At 44.9% G+C, this 19819-nt stretch overlaps 1 protein-coding gene across 1 annotated transcript in view; it reads left to right on the forward strand.

Annotated features, from left to right (window-relative positions):
* Positions 1 to 19819, forward strand: part of LOC138287203 (solute carrier family 23 member 1-like) — a 665436-nt gene that overhangs the window by 639653 nt on the left and 5964 nt on the right. The window contains exon 9 of the mRNA XM_069227562.1: positions 6216 to 6380. Coding sequence (XP_069083663.1) covers positions 6216 to 6380 — 165 coding nt within the window. The remainder of the gene's footprint in view (positions 1 to 6215; positions 6381 to 19819) is intronic.

A 19819-nucleotide genomic window follows, 5' to 3' on the forward strand; every position in this document is an offset into this window, starting at 1 on the left:
CTACCAGACCCAGACACATCTGAGAAATAGATATCTGGGAGAGTTCAGGGTGGTGTTCTTCACATGGGCACTGTACTATTTTTTTTAACCACAATGCCCTGCAAACCTCCAACTTTGCCTGAAGTCACACATGTTCCCTACATTTCTGTCTTGGAAACTTCAAGAATCCACAGGAATCCACCAAATTTCCCACCACCCGGCTTTGCTACAAATATACCAATTAAAACTCTGCCTGACTTGTGTGGCTGGGCCTAGTGCCAGTTACATGAACTGATCGAACCGAGGTGAATAGAGTCTCCACGCAAGGGCTCCCATTGCCCTTGGTTGGATCCGTTCCCAAGGGCATAGCTTCAGAGGGGTTGTTTGGGGTGTTACACTCCCCTAATAAAAGTATTTTCTTATAAAGATTTGGGTAGAGATGCTTTCAGTTGGGTATTGAGAGATGTCGGTCGGATTTTAGCAGGAATTATTGCATACACACAGACAAACAATGCACCCAACCTCTGTTTGAAAGTCCCAAAAAATATTGCTTATTTTACAGAATATTGTGAATGCCTGATTGGCAGAAAATCTAAAGCTCCCCCACAACCCCCCCCCCTACAATTTTACTTACCAAGCTACGCCCCGTCCATTACTGTTGTGGCACAAGGCCCAGCCACACAAGTGGGGCAGCAGTTTCATCGGCTCAGGCAGAGCACTGCTTGGTGGTATGAATATTGTGGATTCCAGATATTCCTATCAGAGAAATGTAAGGAAAATATGTTATTTAGGGAAAAGCTTGAGTTTTGCAAGGCATAGTGGGTAAAAAATCCTACTGGTACCCATGCAAGTCAGCCCATCCTGGATACCTCTGGGGGTCCTGTTGTTAAAAATGTACAGGTTAGCTAGGATTCCCTAGATTCCGGGTGAGCTAGTGCTCAAAATCTAGAGTTACCCACATTAAAAAAGAGGGTCAGTTTTGAGTGCAAAAATGTGCTGCATCCATGTTGTATTTTGGACTGTTTCCTGTTGTGGGTACTGGGCCTACCCACACAAGTGAGGTGCCATTTTTACCGGGAGACTTTTAGATGCATAGAATAGTAGAGCATTTGGTATTACCAAATGGATTTCACTGCATCTGTGCCTTTCAAATATAAGCTAGTGTATATGAACGATGACATTTTGAAAACAAAACTCCAACTCATATGCTAGTAGGGGTACCCACAAATTCAGAGATGTACAAATAACCATTGCTCCTAAACTCTATATATTGGGCCCGTTTCAGAAATACATAAGTTTCCCTTGATATCCAGTTTTCACTCTGCCTTTTTCGCTAGAAGAATAGGTCTATACTTGGTACTCAATGAAACCCATTGTACGGTGCAGCTCAATTGTTTGCTCTGGGTACCTTGGGTTCTTGGAGAACTATAAATCCTTTATATCCCCACAGCCAAAAGAGCCTAGTGGACTTATTAGTATATTGCTTTTGTCAATCTGTCATTGTGACAAAAAGTTACAGATCAAAATGTTGTCACAAATGCCCATTTTTTCAAATGCATTTTCAATATTTCTTTAATCAACGGTTATTTTTCTTGGGAAAACCTTGAGGGATCTCCATTTATGACCCCTTGCTCAATTTGGACTTTTGTCTACTTTTCAGAAATCTATAGCTTTTCTGGATCATCCATGGGTTTCACAGTTGTTTCCACCATAAACTGGAGGTAGGTTGAGAGCACAAAAAATAGGGAAAATAGGCTACCTCTTAGAAAATGCTAAAACTATCACACAAAATGTGTTTTTTTTTATTCAGCTTTGGATGTTCCTGAAGGCTGGAAAGATGGTGACTATAGTTCTGCAAATCATTCATGGATGCTGTTTTTATGGGAAAAACTGACACTTTTACCTAGAGCACTGTTTCCCTAATTTTCTCAAAAAACTCAAAATGTTTGGCAGTGCCCTCGAGGGGAATCCACAAATGCTGGGCACCTTTGGAATGCCCAGGATGCTGGGAAAAAAGGACACAAATTTGGCATGAATTACTTATGTGGAGAAAAAAGTTATGAAGACCTAAGCATGAACTACTCCAAATAGCCAAAAAAAAGAGCTCAGCACCGGGGGTGAAAAGGCCTAGCTGCGAAAGGGTTAAAGGTCACACTCTGTTTGTGATATTTTTGTTATTGATATAAGTGAAAATAGATATTTTTAACAGTGATAGTTTGGTTATCATTATTTGTGTTTTAATTATTTAAATATAGCAAGGTGATATTTTATGAACAATACTTACATTTTGATATTATTGTGAACTGATATTGTTAGCATCGATATGTCATTGATCTGCAGCAAGAATTTTCTCTAACTGGTTCAGAAATAGTGACTTTAAAAACATCACTATTTTTTTACCTAAAGCCTCTAGTAGCCTTTTCAGAATGAATCCCCAGCTGTCACCTAGCAGCCTGCTACCCTCTGCAAGGAAGTGTGAATGACTCCCCAGAAAATGAACAAAAAGGGCCTTGGGTGGAAAGACGTTTAACCTGCTCCTGACAGGTTAGACTGTGGGGGCAGAGGGGCAACTAACTGCTCAAATTTCAAATGGACATTCCCTGTCACATGTAGATGCAACTCACATCTAGGCCTGTCCCTTCCATTTTCTAGGTAGTTATGATTGCACCAATCCCAGTGAGGGGATAACCTGTTCCAGAACTGGATTACAAGGGTAGTTTCTCATTTTCCTGAACAAACCTCAGGAGTGTGGCCAGAGTTCTGCTGAGGTGAAGAAAGGCTCTGCCATGATGGATGTTTGCAGAACAGAGCACCGTGGGATTCTTTAGGGCTGTACTCCCCAGAAAATTATGTCAACATGGGTAGGGTTGCCACCTGGAATATTTTCCTTATTGATCAGAGAGTCTCTGCACTTATAAGCTAGTTATAGGCATAAATGTGGCATTCCTGGATACCTTCTTCAGAACACCTCTGGACCTGTGGAAGACAGAATAAGGAATGCACCTACTGGTGAACCCAGGAGTGGGAACCCAAGAGAACCCAAGAGCTGGACCTGTTCACACTTGGACCCACGACAAACAAGTGGACTCCAGGGGTTAGATGGTTGAAATCCTGTTAAGCTACAGGGCCGCAAAAGCTGCAAGAACTCTACTTTTTAAAGAGCTTAGCTGACTAGTTCCAACTCAATTTGCTTTGTACCTTACTGATGGAAATTGGGAGAGCACATCCTAACCCCTAAGTGGTACCCACAAGGTCCTGGACTCTTGGCTGGTGTTAGAGTGTACTTCTCTGATCCTAAAACCTGCACAACTGGACACTTAGAAACTCTGTTAAATTTAAAACGTCTCCTCTAGAGAACCAGTAAAGACTGTGACTGACACCAAAGCCACAGCTGCCAATGTTAGATCGCTGGTCAAATTCAAGAAAACAGTTTCACCCACCTGAAGGAATTTGATTTCCAAAAAAGTTTGATAGTCATCCAAATTTGGATAAGACCTTCCTTGGTACAGATTCTGGACTTTGTTGGCTCACAGCTTTTCATTCATCTACACCAGCCACACCAGGTTTCCGTAGGATAAAAGTCAATGTCTCTAAACACTTAAAGCTTATGTCATGTCTAGGCAACTGGAGGGTACAGTAATAAGGTTTTTAACCTGAGTGATTTGAAAGGCTGACTGGAGACAAACAACCTAATACCATCCATTTCCATGCTATCATCACATATAGTATTAGAGCCAGCAACTACAAACCACGAACAACCAACTACAAGCTAAACTTAGCATAGTTTGTGTTTGAAACCTGGGCCCCAATTCATATAGGACGTCCTTAAAAAAATTGGGAAAATTCACCCATGGATTTCAGCTGCAGTTTGGACCAGATTTGTCACTTTTTGGGGTTTCATAAAAGAAATGTGTGTCTTACATTTTAGCAGTACTCCTGAAAACATGTGAGTAGAATTTCTACTAAGTCAATATCTGTTTGAGTAAACCTTGTAGAAATGTCCAAAGACGCATTTAGCCTTGTGTCCTTCTCCTTTCAACACTCAGCGCAAGAAAAAGAAACATTTTTAAAGTGAAAAAAAGTTTTACTTTGAAAACAATATTGTTCAAACAAAAAACACTCATCCCACTATATATATATATATATTTTCATATATATATATATATATATATATATATATATGCATATATATAAATATATATATATATATATGTACACGTTTCAGCAAATTCAAACATAAAATCCAACCATTAAATAATATGTGATGAACTATCAGTACCACCCTATTCTAATTGAAGGTCGAAAGTCAGCTAGCACTAAACCTCAACCCTGAGCTGAAGTCCAGGTAAAACCTTGGCCTTTAGAAATGCTTTTTCCCTTGCTAACCAATTAAAGCTGCCCTGAAAACACAAGGTACACACATGTGATGCACTAATTGTGGACCCTCAGCATTGCGGTCTTGGTATCAGTCTCTGAACTATCCCATCCATTGCAGTTACACGTACTGTCTGTAGTATCGTCTTCCACAACCCTACATCACAAAACGTACTATGTTTAAACAATTAATGTATTTTAGAATATTTTTGTACTCTACGTATAGCAAAATAGGACATAAAAATAGTAACCAAAAGATGAAATAGATTTTTTTTTTTAATTTGCAATTGTATTTATGTAGCGCTTACTACCCCTGATGAGGCATTAAAGCATTTTTTCAGCAATTAGCACGCTACTCCAGAACCCAGTAAGGATTAGTGGTGGATTAGTATAGGGAAATATAAATTGTTGATTTGAGCTGTGGACATTTGACTTGCTTAGTTTGATTGAATTGTATAATGAAAGTGTTCTTTGGCAGATCACAATATTAAGATGAGTTTTGGGATGAGTCAAAGGAGGGATAGAAGAGGGAAGAGTCTAGAAAAGGATTAGGGAGATCATAGTAGTAAAATGAGGTTTTGGGTGAGTCAAAGGAGAGACACATGAGGGAAGAATCCAAAAGGGGTGATTTCGGAGATCACATTAGCCCCAGTTCCTGTCATTCCCAGTGTCACAGCCAGCATCATTTGCTGATGTACACCTCACCTCGATGCTGTCAGTAATGATATGGCTTAGCCCACTCACATCCCGTCACATGAGCAACTATCTCAAAACTGTCCCTGCACGCACACGTCGTCTGCCCCTGTTATACCTGTTTACGTTTTTGGGGCTGCATAGGTAGATGTCTGAATATTCCAAGAGTCATACGTGGGCGGTTAACCCACTCAGGTTTTTTATTTACATTCTTGTTCTAGTTTTACGTTTACAGTGGAATAAACAGAGGGCAGATCCCAGAATGCAAACGTTAAACAGGATCACGTGGACCTAAAAAAAATTGTACTCTCTACATCTGTTTACACGCTGGAAGCCACCAGCTCTACCCAGTGCGTCAATAATACACAGTGTAGAGAGATGTCGGTCAGTGCTTCGCAGACTTCCTCACAGCGCTCCTCAGAACAGAAGTCCGCTGCCCAGTTAGGGAAGTAAATTATCATCTCGACTCAGTGGGAAGTACCCACTTACAGAGGCTCGAAAGGTTTCCCGTACACTGCCCCGCGTCGTCATCTTTCCCCAAGGACAGAAAGCAAAAAAAAGATGTCATTCAGGGTTTTCGTACCGGCAAAGGTCAAAGCAATGACTTTCTCCAAACCTTCTACCGTTACCAATTACAAGCTTACCGGGGTTGGACCTCTGTTTAACTAATATGGATTTATCTCTGAAGTAAAACGTAATGTGTTGTTCAGCTCTCTATGATTATCTGCTACGTACATGTATGTGCAAAGGGCAAAACTGGGAAGCAGTATCAGCCAGTGCTTGAAATGAAAAAATAGAATTGCTTTTTCTGAGAAGTGCCGGTAAAAATAAAAATGTCCCAAGCTAGCATAGAGAAGGACTTCAAACAACTCTATGCGCAGGCTTGGAGTTCCTGCCATAGATATATTATTTAAAACTGTGCCGTCTAAGTGTCTTGAGTTTCTGTTATGGTATCAAGGTGCATTATTTCGTATCATCAGCAACACTTTCTTATTTTGTAGCAACCCACTAAGCAGTCCACTACAATTCTTGTGCCTCAGTACCGTCTTTCTGGTTTAAACTGCTAGGATACAATACTGTGATTCGTAGCTCACACAATGTCACTGGTAGCCTGTAGTCAATTAAAGAAAAAAAAGACTTCTGTTAACGTATGTTTCTTTTTTTTTAAGGTGGGGAGTCGAGTGGTGCTGCAAACTGCAGGCCTTCTTCTGATAATGCTGGGCCTCTTTGGGAAGTTTGGATCTATTTTCATCACCATCCCCGAACCAGTTATTGGAGGAATGTTCATGGTGATGTTTGGAATGGTAGCTGCAGTAGGGATTTCAAATTTACAGGTAATTTCAAATTTACTTTTGTGTTGATTTATGTTTTAAATTAGGTTATTAATATTATAGCAAATGAATCAAAGAAAGCAGGGTACACATTACTACCATGAATGAATGATCCCAGAACGTATAGAGCTATAGCTGCCAAGTTTCCCAGATCCACACATGAGGTTCTGCTCCAGGTCAGATTTTTTTCCTTTGAACTCTGGGACGTGCAGTCCTGTTTTAAAATGGAATAAACAAGAGTACAAGTCTCAGAATAAAAATAAAAAAAATGGACTGGAGCAGCACATCACGCATAGGCCTGGGAAACTTGGCAGGGGTGATAGAGGACTCCATTTAACTCTAATAGTCAACTACTTCAATAACAAACTTCACTTATGCTTCCCTAACCACAAATTACCATAAAAATATGGAATGGCCAAAAGGTTTCGAATAGAGAGAGGGAAAGACATAGCAGTGAGACAAAACATAACCAAGCAACTCAACACTGACATTGGAAGAAAAAGCCATATCTCTCAGCCATCCTCCTGAGAAAGGACTACTTCATCTTCATGAGGCGAAATACATTCTCCTCACCTCAGAAAAGCCCATCCACTCCCAATATGGGTCCCTCAAATATCCTGGTACATTATTACAAAGGAGAGTATGACAAGGCCTGGATGCCCTTCAAATTCATTTCGTGTTTTAGCAGTTAGTAAGTCTATCTTTCTTATCAGGGACTACTGACAAATATTTTGGAACAAATGAATTTGGTTAGTATTAAGCAGCGCGTCATTGAATGTTCAGTTGCCTTACCATGACCATGAAACAACCTGCAGAGCCCAGGTCCACCCTTACTGTAGTCTCTGTTTAGGAACCTTCTCTTTGTGGCTAAGGTAGAAGTCATTAGGCTTTAAGCACTTCCACATGCCCTCCCTCAGACCCTAGCAGCTTCTGAAACGTTACTGATATAGCTGCTCAGAGAAATCTTCAATAGAAGGGAGAACGTGCAGCACCCTGAACTGCCACCATCTGCAGATTGTCCAACAGCTCACATCCACTCTACTCTGCCCTGTCTTTCCATCGCACAATTCTTAAAAGTCTCCTTTCTTCTGTAGGGCAGATATGCTCACACAGGCCAGACCCTACGCATTGTGCATTGCAACCAACGCAGTCATTGTATGGTACCGTGCCGTACAATATTCACGTGTACGATAATCTGACTTACAACTGTAACCACTGATTACTCTTTCAGCCCTGCCAAGTGCCACGCATCAGGGGTGGGACTAACGCATTTTAATTTGAATGCTGGTGTCCGCATTACCGCATTAAAATGCATTAGTCACGCATAGAAAGCACCCTAAAATATTTTGGGGATCATGCAGCACACCAAAAAAGGCTCGCGCAGGTGCGTTTAATGTATGCACCCAGCACTGTGCTCTACCTGCCAAGCCCAGCTGACTGCACCCAGGCACTCTAACTGGTTGTTATGGTGACGTGAGTCCACATGGGAATTGTGGTGGCACTTTCTGAGGAACCCATGGCTGCTGCATTATCGAGCACTAGCTGGGCCGCCTCTAGGCTTAGCGAGCACTGGAGCAGATTTCCACCCGTAAGCTTCCCCCGACATGCAGGGGCCCAGGGGTCCTCTAAGTATCAGAAACGGACTGGCCGGCAGCAGTGACACTAAGGGGGTCATTCGCCCGCCAAGCGGGAACCGCCAGAAGACCGTACCGCGGTCAAAAGACCGCGGCGGTCATTCTGAGTTTCCCGCTGGGCTGGCGGGTGACCGCCAGAAGGCCGCCTGCCCGCCCAGCGGGAAACCCCCTTCCACGGGGATGCCGGCTCCGAATGGAGCCGGCGGAGTGGAAAGGGTGCGACGGGTGCAGTTGCAGCCGTCGCGATTTTCAGTGTCTGCTATGCAGACACTGAAAATCTTTGTGATGCCCTGTTAGGGGGCCCCTGCAGTGCCCATGCCATTGGCATGGGCACTGCAGGGGCCCCCAGGGGCCCCATGACACCCGTTCCCGCCAGCCAGGTTCTGGCGGTCACAACCGCCAGAACCAGGCTGGCGGGAAGGGGGTCGGAATCCCCATGGCGGCGCTGCCTGCAGCGCTGCCATGGAGGATTCTTCAGGCCAGGGGAAAACCGGCGGGAAACCACCGGTTTCCCTTTTCTGACCGCGGCTTTACCGCCGCGGTCAGAATTGGCCTGGATGCACCACTAGCCTGTTGGCGGTGCATCCGCGGTCCCCGGCCATGGCGGTCTATGACCGCCAGGGTCGGAATGACCCCCTAAATATTTGAAGAATTCCAATGTGAACAAGTCACATCGATTTGGTCACATAGGAATTATTATTCAAATATATAGTTTCACTGTTGCCAGCCAACCAAATGAGACACCCCTGCACCAGGAGCTGAGAGCTGCTGTGACTCTCCGTCCGATTTCCATTCGGCCACAGCCAGGAACTGCCGCTTTCTGCTGCAGTCCGTCACCTCACCCCCAGACCGGCAGAAAAACTTCAGCACTTACACGGACTCTAGAAAAAAAGCAAGCAGGAGCAGCGGTCATCAGGTGAGTCACACCCTGCTCTCTAAGTCCGCAGAGACTGCCCTGCCATCTGATCTCCAATAACGTGTAATGGCATGGGGAGTGGCTGTGAGAGGTCTTTCATAATTATTACTTCTATATTTCTCACCACACAAATCTTCAGAGCTGCTTTCCTAATGATGCTTTCACTTATTGAACACATTCCCGTGCTGTGTTTAACACAGTCTTTTAATTCTAATCACACTGAGACATTAAAAATGTCTTCCTTTTGGAAACCTGTGCTGAACCGATTTTAATGACACTGTTCGGAATCAGTGACCTCTGCCTTGCTGCTAATGTGTTTTATTTAAATACATTGTCAGGTATATTATAAAGAGGTAGGCACCTTCTCAGTGAGGACTTCTGCTGACCTGTCTTCCCTTTCCACTCCTAGAACTGGATTTATGTACATCAGGACATCTGGAGAGACGGAGGTCTTAAAATAGTCTGTAACTATGTGTGCCTCAGAGCCTGCAGTTTTAAGATTTTCTTGGTGCTTGGGTTTATTTCCTGATACTTATATGTTTCCTTCGTCTTCATTGCTTGATTTTGCTCATGAGAAAGTGTCACTCATAGTTGTTGAAATGTCACTCATAATTACACTGAAATTATGAAAATGTTACACACTGCAATCTGAAACATTGGCAGCTATGCTGTTCCATTTACAAGACTCCAGCAGCCAGCTCTTTCATATTTTCATCTACTGAACAAATCTCCGATGAACGTTTTGTAGTAAGTGTCATTAGAAAATGCATGGATGAAATGTAACAATGTTTTCTCCCCTAGTCAAGTCTGTTCGCTTCAGAAGGCCCATTTCGTACACTTTCACTCACCCTCTCTGGATTTTGCAAGGTTTTGAGAAGTTGTCCTTTTTTCCTCATTCCCATTATATCTACTGCTGAAACACAAATAGTCCCCACACATCCTTGTCACAGCACTTAAAGTGGAGCGTCTCTTCATTCTGAGATGCAGTTGTGGAAGACACATCATACTGTTTTGCACAGAAGCCAGGGCAATTCACTACCTGGGCCTACACTGCAGATGGGGGAAGGATCCCTAGAAAAATCATGGGCAGGTTGCAGATGGCAGTGGATGGTACCCTCTTCAGCCCCCAACAACTCCAGGTCATTCTCCACCCATCCTTATTATGGCAACAACAGGAGGTCTGTCTATGACTCCAGTTTTGCCACGGATCCCATTAGATTATTTATTCTCTGTTTCACTCTCTAGTCCCAAACACTGGCAAAGTCCCCCCAGCCTCACAAGAACCAATGCCCAACAGGAGGGGCTGTCAGGAGCTCTAAAGCACTTCTGCAGTTTCCCAGTAGCTCCTTTAGAGCTCAACTATACTGGACCAGACGGACGAAGCACTGGTTGTAAAATAATTGTTGCAATTTGGGACCAGCGTTTTTGTGACCAGCGTACTACTTTGTGAACCTACTTATGTACTAATAGGTCAGTTCGCAAAATACTGATAATTAGTGGGTTGCAGTGCAAGCTACTCCATGAATATTATTGAGGTAGGTTGCAAATTACAACCTACTATGACTTGCAATCATCACAGGCAGAGTGGTATGCTTAGGTCAGTAGACTACCATGTCTATAATTGTCTTTAAATATAGCAATATTTTTTAAATATTGACAGTTTTCCTCAAAGGAATCAGTATGTGTTAAAAAATAAAATAAAAATGTAACTAACATTTTTTAGCAGTAGGCAGAGACCACTGCCTACTCTTTAATTTCCCCTACATTCTCAAAGGTGGTGGGGGGGTGCCTCGGGGACCCCTTCCAGTTTGCGAATGGCTTACCTCTACACATGTGTAGGTATTTGCTCTACTTTGCATGACTTTGTCGGTAAAGCATTACCTTTTTGTGGTTCACAGCATTAATACATACCAATTTGAATCGGTATTTGGAAGGGACCTGTTAACCACACCCCTTCCAAATTGTTAATCGGTATTTTGTCACACCTCCAAATTATGATTCAGTAACCAAATTGCTATGTGAGTTTTGTACATAACAAAAATTCCTTTTTGTGGTTGCAAACGGCCCGATTCTGTGAATCGGACCTCTTGCAAACACAAAAAAGCGTTGTACATTTATAGTATTCCATGCATTTGGTGAACCAGAGCCACCTTTCAAAGCGGCTAAAACCAAAGCCTCCTCCAATTAGCTGCCAGAGGCCAAGGTTTCCTTGCTGTCTTGCACTTCCATTTCACTTGGAGCGATGGAGCAGCATTATGCTTGTGCCAAGAAGTATTGTCATTTGTGCCCTTCGTCTTTTTGTGTTTCTTTGCCCATTAAAACAATGTAACTCAAGTATGCATTACAATCCTACCTCATCCCGGCAGACAATTGCTTCAAAACATAAATTCCAGAAACATGAACTTCTGAAATTAAGATGTAAAGAAAGAAAGACTTTTTGGATAGAGCACGCCAGCTATGCAACTATTCTTCCAAGAGCAGCTTCTTTTTTATACTGCAACATATACAAGGTTAGGTGATGTTAGAATTCTGGTTCCATTTTATGCTTTAGAAAGTTCTACCATACCTGCCTCCCAACTGTCTGCAACTCTTCACTCGTCTTGTACTAGTTGATATAATCTAGATATGCAGATCCGTGTGGTAAATGAACACTACGATATTTTAACTGCTCACTTAATGACTATGAGTAGTAATCTCATTTGTATTTAATTTCTCTGACCTCTCTATCAAAGTTGCACCCCCCGGAACACCGTTTCCTGTGATATGTTAAATGTAAATTTACTGAAATGTATTTGCTAGATGTACATACATATGACATAAATTACCTTCACATAAATACTAATGATGCGGTTGGGCAAGGTATAGGATTTTTTCGAAGAGGAAGTCAGGTTTCTGCCGGGAAATACCTTTGTGAAGGGGCCTCCATGCATTTCCAGAAAGACGCAATCTAGTTGTAACCAAAAGTCTTTATAGCTGTGGCAGTCTTCCCCTGGGTAGAAATTTTCTGTTGCAGTCCAAGTGAATTATTGTGCCAGAATCACCCAAATGTATGACTTGCCATTTGTCCAGTCCAACATTCCCTTTTTTAAAGTTTGAGGAACCAAGTTTGTGGAGAGGAGGGAGTGTGTATTTAGTGTGCGCATAACGTGCAATTCGCCCTCCCCCCCCAAAGAATCACAACAGGTTTATGTGGCTCACCCATATGTAGCCCTTTATTCACTGTCTGTCTCATAAGACTTCATACAAATTGTACCAAAAGCCAGAGAAAACCCATAAAATTATATCAGTCATTCATTTTGGCAGTAATTCCAAGATAATACAAAGAGAACTGCAGATGGTTAAAGTAGACGTAGAGACATATACATTGTGAACAAACATAATCCTCAAGAACTCACTGCCCCAAGGGCTGCAGTGCACATTGTGTCACACGGTCCAAACTTGCGCAATCCCCCAGGTTCCAACCCGGGCATCTAAGCACAATCAGTAGAAGGCATTTGTCAAACAGTCCAGTGGCACACCAACCTTCCACATCACTCCAACCCAGAAGGGGTGCTACCAAGTTCCAGAGCACCGCATAGTGCATTGGCCCCACTGGGGTACCTATACACAGGCACAGTCCACTGCCCCCAAAGTTGAGACCACACATCGTGGATAGGGCAAAAGAGTCCAGGACCACTGGCAGGTCAGTCACCCCCACCAGCCAATCCAGTGCCCAGGGATCAGACCAGTCCAATTGTCTGAATTTGTGGTTTTCACTGTTATTTTGCTGCAGTGGGCCCTGCCACAGGGCAAGGAGCTTCCTGGCAAACTCACCCCCCCAATGGTGCTGCGAGAGATCAGAGATGGCCCCTAAAATAGTTAGGATAAACAGCTCCTGACCCCTGGAGGACAGATGAACACCGTCATCATGAAACAACTATGCCCTGGTTACATGGAGCAAGTTGTGCAGCAGCAGGCCCATCAAGGATCTCACCAAGATTTTCTGTACAGAATGATTCAGTTTTTTTCACAGAGCCGTTAATAGCCTGAGTGGGCACCCCCCGGGCCACACTAACCGGGCAATAACCTCAGACCGTAATATGGCCACCGACGGTACCTGATTCCTAGTCATTGACATAGTGGAGAATAAAGCTTCCATAACCCCTTGAATACCCAGGGGTACCATGTCATTACCTCCTGCATAAATGATAATGATATCTGGGGTAGAGACCACACCTCTCTCGACGGCCTGCAAGATGTGGTCGAATAGGTCCTTCAACCTAAGCCCCCCCAATACCCACCCAGTGATGTTTGAAGCCTGCCTCCAGTTGAGCCCTCTTGAGTCTGGAGCCACAAAAATGCTGCACTGCTCTTCGAATGAAGGAATAACCACACCAGCACATGTGAATTGTACCAGAATTGACTGTGAGAAAGAGAAGAAACAGGGTTACAGAGGAGCAGTGAGTACCCACAAACCAGCCTATGCCAGGTGAGAATGCACATAGAGCTCATAGCACGTCGACCTCCACCGGCTCACCCACAATGGCCAAGGTGCGCTTTCATATGCGCGTAAACTTAAAACAGGTGAGTGGGCTCCATTCACGTGTAGTAACAACATGGAATTTCCCTCAGTGGGGCACACCCGGGGGAACTCCTGAGAAAGGGTCATCAGGCAGTTGGGGGCACCCGGGCCGTGCTGAAGATCACCCATGTACCTTTTCCCTGAGGGTCCATCTTTGATCTCCTGACCCTCACATGGCGATAGCTGCCAGACATGATGACATCAGACACCTCGATCCCAATGCCCTGACTAGCCGTAATGGAGACTACTAGCTCGGAAATCCTAAATGGCCCGTAAAAAGCAAGCAGGTAGGTGAAATTGAAAAAGCTAACCTCATAGAGGGATACGCTTACTTGATGTAACACCCTCACAATCAGCACCAGCCTAGCTACTTCGATGGATCTCCTGTCGTCCTCCTTAGTAGGGGTCATGTACTCCCAACCCATGATAGCCCTCTTTAACCTGGATCCTTAGTCAGTTTTCCACCCCCCTTAACCCAGAAAACAAGGCGATCGCTGACAGCTGCCTCTGCACAAGGTGCAGCGACTTGCCACCCTCCTTTTACCTCACCATGAACCATAGGACACCCTAGGGGGTAAATTGTTCAGTCACAACAGGCGAATTGAAGGAATCATCGTATACCTGCTAAGCAGCCTCATAAATACATGTGGTCTTTGGTGCCAGGGATGTGGCGATTAGGTCAGGGGCAACATGGCACCAAGCTTACACAATTTCTGGGGTAAGTCCAACATCATCTCGTCCGCTTGTGGCCACAGTGCTCCGAACTCTGTCATCTTGGAATGAGACAACGCATCAGCCACTGTAATATCTATCCCAGGGACATGCTTTGATGCAAAATAGACATTGTGCATGAGACAGCTGTGAATGAGGGCCTTAAGCAAACTTAGCGCAAAGAGGCATTTCGATCTCTGGCTATTTATAGCCATGACCACTGACATGTTGTCAGACCAAAACACAATCCTGCTGTTGGCCAAGACAGCCCCCCCATATCTGCAAGGCTACTATGATAGGGAAAAGCTCCAAGAAAGTGATGTTGCAAGTAAGCCCTGAAGCCACCCATTCCCCTGACCAATGCTGCATGCACCACTTTGTGCCAAAAATCGCACCAAACCCCACACTGCCCACTGCACAGGGCGAACTCAGTGTTGGACTGTGATGGCTGCTGCCACAAGAGGGTACAGTTGAAGTTGTCTAGGAAACCTTTCCAAGTGAGCAGAGCCTCCCTGACCTAGAAAGGTGACCAACCATTGCCTTGGCAATGCTTTTTTAAAAGACCCCCACAGGAGTTTTTCCCCTCAAGGGGAAGTTGAGCTGCCCCATTAACACCTGCAACACATGCACAGGGACCTTCCTGACTGCAATACATGCCTCAATGGATGCCTTGAACACCAAGACCTCATCCAGAGGGAGCATACACACCCTAGCCACTGAATCAATTTTGATTCCCAGAAAGATGATACACGTTGTGGGGCCCTCTATCTTGTCTGCTGCTAATGACACCCCAGGACCCAGGCCAACTGTTGGAAGCCCTGTAGACCCTTCTCACACGCTGGGGAGCCCGGAGGACCCATAAACAGGAAGTAATTCAAATAATGAACTACACCATCTGTGGCCACTAAATCCTTCACTGCCAGGAACCAGGAACCTACTAAACATCTCAAACAAAGAACAAGTGATAGAGCACCCCATGGGTATAGAGAGAGATCTACAAAAAAAGTGCCCCTCAAAAGTAAACCCCAGTAAGCAGGTGTCTTCTGGGTGCCCTGGCAGGAGGCAGAAGGTGGGCTCAATGTCTGACTTGGCCATCAAGGCCACTTTTTCTAATTTATGCAGGTTGAGGAGGGCTTTATCAAAAGTGGTGTAGCACACAGTTCTTGGGATAGGTCGTCATTGCCGAAAGACCCCGGTGGGAAGGACAGGTTGTGAATTAGCCGGAACCTACCCGGATCTATCTTCAGGACCAAACTGAGCAGTGAGCAAACCAAGGCCTCAGATGGCGGCAACCCTCCCTGCCCATACCTCTTTCATGATCTTTTCCCTAGCAATGTCAAGATGTCGCAATATTGACAACTGATTCTTGTTGGGGGCCAGGGTAGGAGGAGCACCCGAAGGGTTGTGGAAGCCATCTTTGAAACTGTGGTACAGTGTCTGAGCGTCTCAACCATTTTTATACTTGCTAAGGAGGTGAGTGAGAACATGTAGATGGATGGGCGTGGGGAGCTTGCTGGGTTGATTGAGATTACCTGCTTTTGGTAATAAGCTGCTCCTTTGGTTTTCTGTGCTTCTTACAGCAGTTACTCTCAGGGTGAAATTGGGTCCAGCAAAAATAGCAGAGGTGTTTAAAGTTGGAAGTGACACACCTGCTGCATTCCTTCTTGTTATATTGCCAGCAGGCCAAACGTTTGTCCCCAGAACTTTTATCCGACTGAAAGGACTGCTCAGACTTTGCTATTGAAGTGGTCATGGTGAACTCCTCATGCCATACGTTGATCTCCCTTTGGTTCCCATGCCATTTCAGGCCTGACCTCTTTCATCTACCTGAACTTAATATTGTGCTGGAGCCAGGCAAAACCTTGAAGCTCTAACATTTGGGGAGCTACTGTTGGGTACTTCTCAGTTAATGTCGCTGCTTGAATAGAAAACCTAGTCACCCAATTCCTAAGGGACCACTCCATCCAAACCTTCTTTGGCTTCTGTTCGCCCTCCTTTCCTGACCTGGTCTTCCCTGGGACCATGCCTGTATTAATTAAGTCAAAAACATCTATTTATTCTCCCTTTTTTATTTTTTCATTTCTATCTACCGGCACATGCTAGGTGATTCCTGCTGGTGGGGCCAGGGTAGAGGATATAAAATCAAAAAGCACTGGACTAACTGAAAGTGGGGACTTCGGTGGGATGGTTGCCACATGGGGAGAGGGCGGCATCGTTGATGGTTGGACTCATACCTGTGCCTCCCCTATAACTGAATTTGTCTGGTCAGCTGCCTGTATGCCCACCCCCCAACCTGTGCTGTGGAGGCCCCGGAGGACACCATGGCTGCGCTTGGAACCGGAGATGAGATCTGCTGGGCAACTGCCCCGCATGAGGCTGTGATGAAGCAGGCACCGAATTTGCCTGTTGTGAACCCTCGCTCTGAGTCATGGGTAAAAAGACCATATTAATCACACCCCTATGGTGTTTGTTGGACTTTTTTGCTTATGCATGGTCATCCCCAATCTTTTTGCCTCCTGCCTCCTATGTTTTCTGACCTGTTGCTGTTGGGTTTTGAACTCTGAGCACTTTACCACTGCTAACCAGTGCTAAAGTGCATATGCTCTCTGTGTAAATTGTATGGTTGATTGGTTCTCCATGATTGGCATATTTGTTTTACTGTTAAGTCCCTAGTAAAGTGCACGAGAGGTGCCCAGGGCCCGTAAATCAAATGTTACAAGTGGGCCTGCAGCACTGGTTGTGCCACCCACACAAGTAACCCTGTCATCATGTCTCAGACCTGCCACTGCAGTGTCTGTGTGTGTACTTTTACACTATAAATTCGACTTGGCAAGTGTACCCACTTGCCAGGCCTAGACCTTCCCTTTTCTTCCATGTAAGGCACCCCTAAGGTAGGCCCTAGGTAGCCCCAAGGGCAGGGTGCAGTGTATGGATAAGGTAGGACATATAGTAATGTGGTTTATATGTCCTGACAGTGAAATACTGCCAACTTCGTTTTTCACTGTTGCAAGGTCTGTCTCTCTCATAGGATAACATGGGGGCTACCATTAAATATGATTAAAGTGTAGATTTCCCTAGAGAGTAGATGGTCATGTGGAGTTTGGGGTCCCTGAACTCACAATTTAAAAATACATCTTTTAGTAAAGTTGATTTTGAGATTGTGCGTTTGAAAATGCCACTTTTAGAAAGTGAGCATTTTCTTGCTTAAACCATTCTGTGACTCTGCTTTGTTTGTGGATTCCCTGTCTGGGTCAGTTTGACAGTTGGGTTGTTTTTCACCTCGCACTAGACAGTGACACAAAGGGGGCTGGGGTGTAACCTGCATTTCCTGATTAGCCATCTCTGCTAGGAGGGAGGGGTGGAGTGGTCACTCTCATCTGAAAGGACTGTGTCTGCCTCTGACAATGCCGGCTCCAACCCCCTGGTGTGTGTCTGAGACCTTGCCTGGGCAAGGCAGGATTTCTCAAGTAGGTGTGAGTCCCCTTTGAAGAAAGGTGACTTCAGAGACTAAAATGGGTATAAGAAGGGCACCCAAATCTACAGACTTTAGAAACTCTTCTGGAACCAAGAGGAACCTCTGCCTGGAGAAGAGCTGATAGCTGAGAAAGAAGTGCTGCCCTGCCTGTGACTGTGCTTTGTGGAGCCTTCCTGCAGTGCTGCTTCTGCCAGAGTAAGAGGGCAAAGACTAGACTTTGTGTGCCTTCCATCTTGTGAAGAACTCTCCAAGGGCTTGATTTAGAGCTTGCCTCCTGTTGTTTGAAGTCTCAGGGACAGCAAAGACTTCTCTCTGTCAGCACCTGGAGTCTCTGGAGAGACTCCTGCTCTGACAAGTGGTGCCCTATCCAGTCCCTGGGCCCTTGAAAGGAAAGCTGGTGGAAATCCAGGGAAATCGACTTCGGACGACTCCGGACCTACGCCGCTGCTGAATCCGGTGATGCGACCTGCACCGACGCCGTGACCTTCGCTGTAACGCGACGCTCTTCGCAGGCCCGACGCCGCCGCAGCCCAGCTGAAGTCCGTGACTCCGTAGAAGTCGCTGCACCACGTCATGACCGACACCGCTCGAAGTGCACAGATTCAACGTTTCGCACAGACGCTGTGATCCCCGACTTCGCGCATCGGCTTGTTTTCACTCTTCACCAAAGGTACTGTACTTGGGGGTCTACACGACTCCGTGTCCGGCGCCGCTGGTGTCGGCTGGTTGGGAACTACTCCATCACGACGCCGTGTTAACATCTCATCTAAGCATTTTTTGTTTCTAAGTGCTATTTTTGAGTTTAATCTCTAAAAATTCACAACTTGACTTGTGTATGTTGTATTTTTGTCGTTTTGGTCTTGTTTTGTTTAGATAAATATTTCCTATTTTTCTATACTGGTGTTGTGTCATTTTGTAGTGTTTTTCATTAAGTTACTGTGTGTGTTGGTACAAATACTTTACACCTAGCACTCTGAGGTTAAGCCTACTGCTCTGCCAAGCTGCCAAGGGGGTATGCAGGGGTTAGCTGAGGGTGATTCTCTTTTACCCTGACTAGAGTGACAGTCCTTGCTTGAACAGGGGGTAACCTGACTGTCAACCAAAGACCCCATTTCTAACAGTGTTGCTAATCACAGGACCAATGGGAGCCTGGTTTCAAGTCAGGGTGTTGCCCTGCTGACTCACCCTGGGAGAGGAGGTGGCCTGTGGTTTTGCACTGGCCTTAACCCTAGCAGGTTCCAGAAGGGTGTTTCTGTAGAGCAAGAACCTTACTCTGCTGCTTCGGCAGGGGGACAGCTATGAACGGTTGTTGATCCCTTACCGGTCCTTCTGCTAGCCTCTGAAAGACCTAGGGCCAGATGTAGCAAAGGGTTTTACCCATTTTGTGTCTATGGGAAAATGTGTTCGTACATATGGCCCCTAGTCCACACCATGGGTCTTAGCCATCTTCCAAAGTTTGCTGAGGGAGCAAAATTCTACCTGTGTCATGGGAACCTCCGACGAAGAGTGTGCTCACTTTGGGGCCATGCTGCACAGCAACACCAAGAACTGCAAGGCAGGGCTAAAAATTCCAGCTCTCAAGCGTACTATGCAGACTAGAAGAGACAGTATATATTAGTTTAAGCTTCAGCCAACGAAGGGTCGACAATGCCATCTTGAGCAACCTGACATAAAGAATTCCCAATCCGCATGCCGCATGCCCCCCCTCTGTTATTCCTTTAGATCTGTATTATTAAGTTGTTTTTTTTCTTAAACTTTGGGAATTCTCATGTAGAAGTTCAATAATTGCTGATGTCCGTGCTCCTTTGAGCTGACCTCTAGGTGCTTGCCTTCTTCCCCTAACATAAAACCCAGCAAAAACTGCTAATGCGGCCTCAAAGCGAGTAACTCTTGAAGTCATCCTCAAGTTATACTCCTGTAAATCACCAGACTGTTTCACTTCCTATTTCCCCAAGGTCACTAAACTGCACATTCAGAAAATAGATGTCAGGAGGGAGGAACATTAACATCTTTAAAATATGATCTCAGTCTCTTGAACCTAAGCAGAACTGTTAACGGGCAGATAATACATTCTTGACCCTGATTTACTATTTCTTAATGTGACTCTAACAACCACTATTGTCTCTACAACCATCATTCTCTTTC

Source organism: Pleurodeles waltl, chromosome 4_1, assembly GCF_031143425.1.
Source record: "Pleurodeles waltl isolate 20211129_DDA chromosome 4_1, aPleWal1.hap1.20221129, whole genome shotgun sequence".
Classification (NCBI taxonomy): Eukaryota; Metazoa; Chordata; class Amphibia; order Caudata; family Salamandridae; genus Pleurodeles; species Pleurodeles waltl.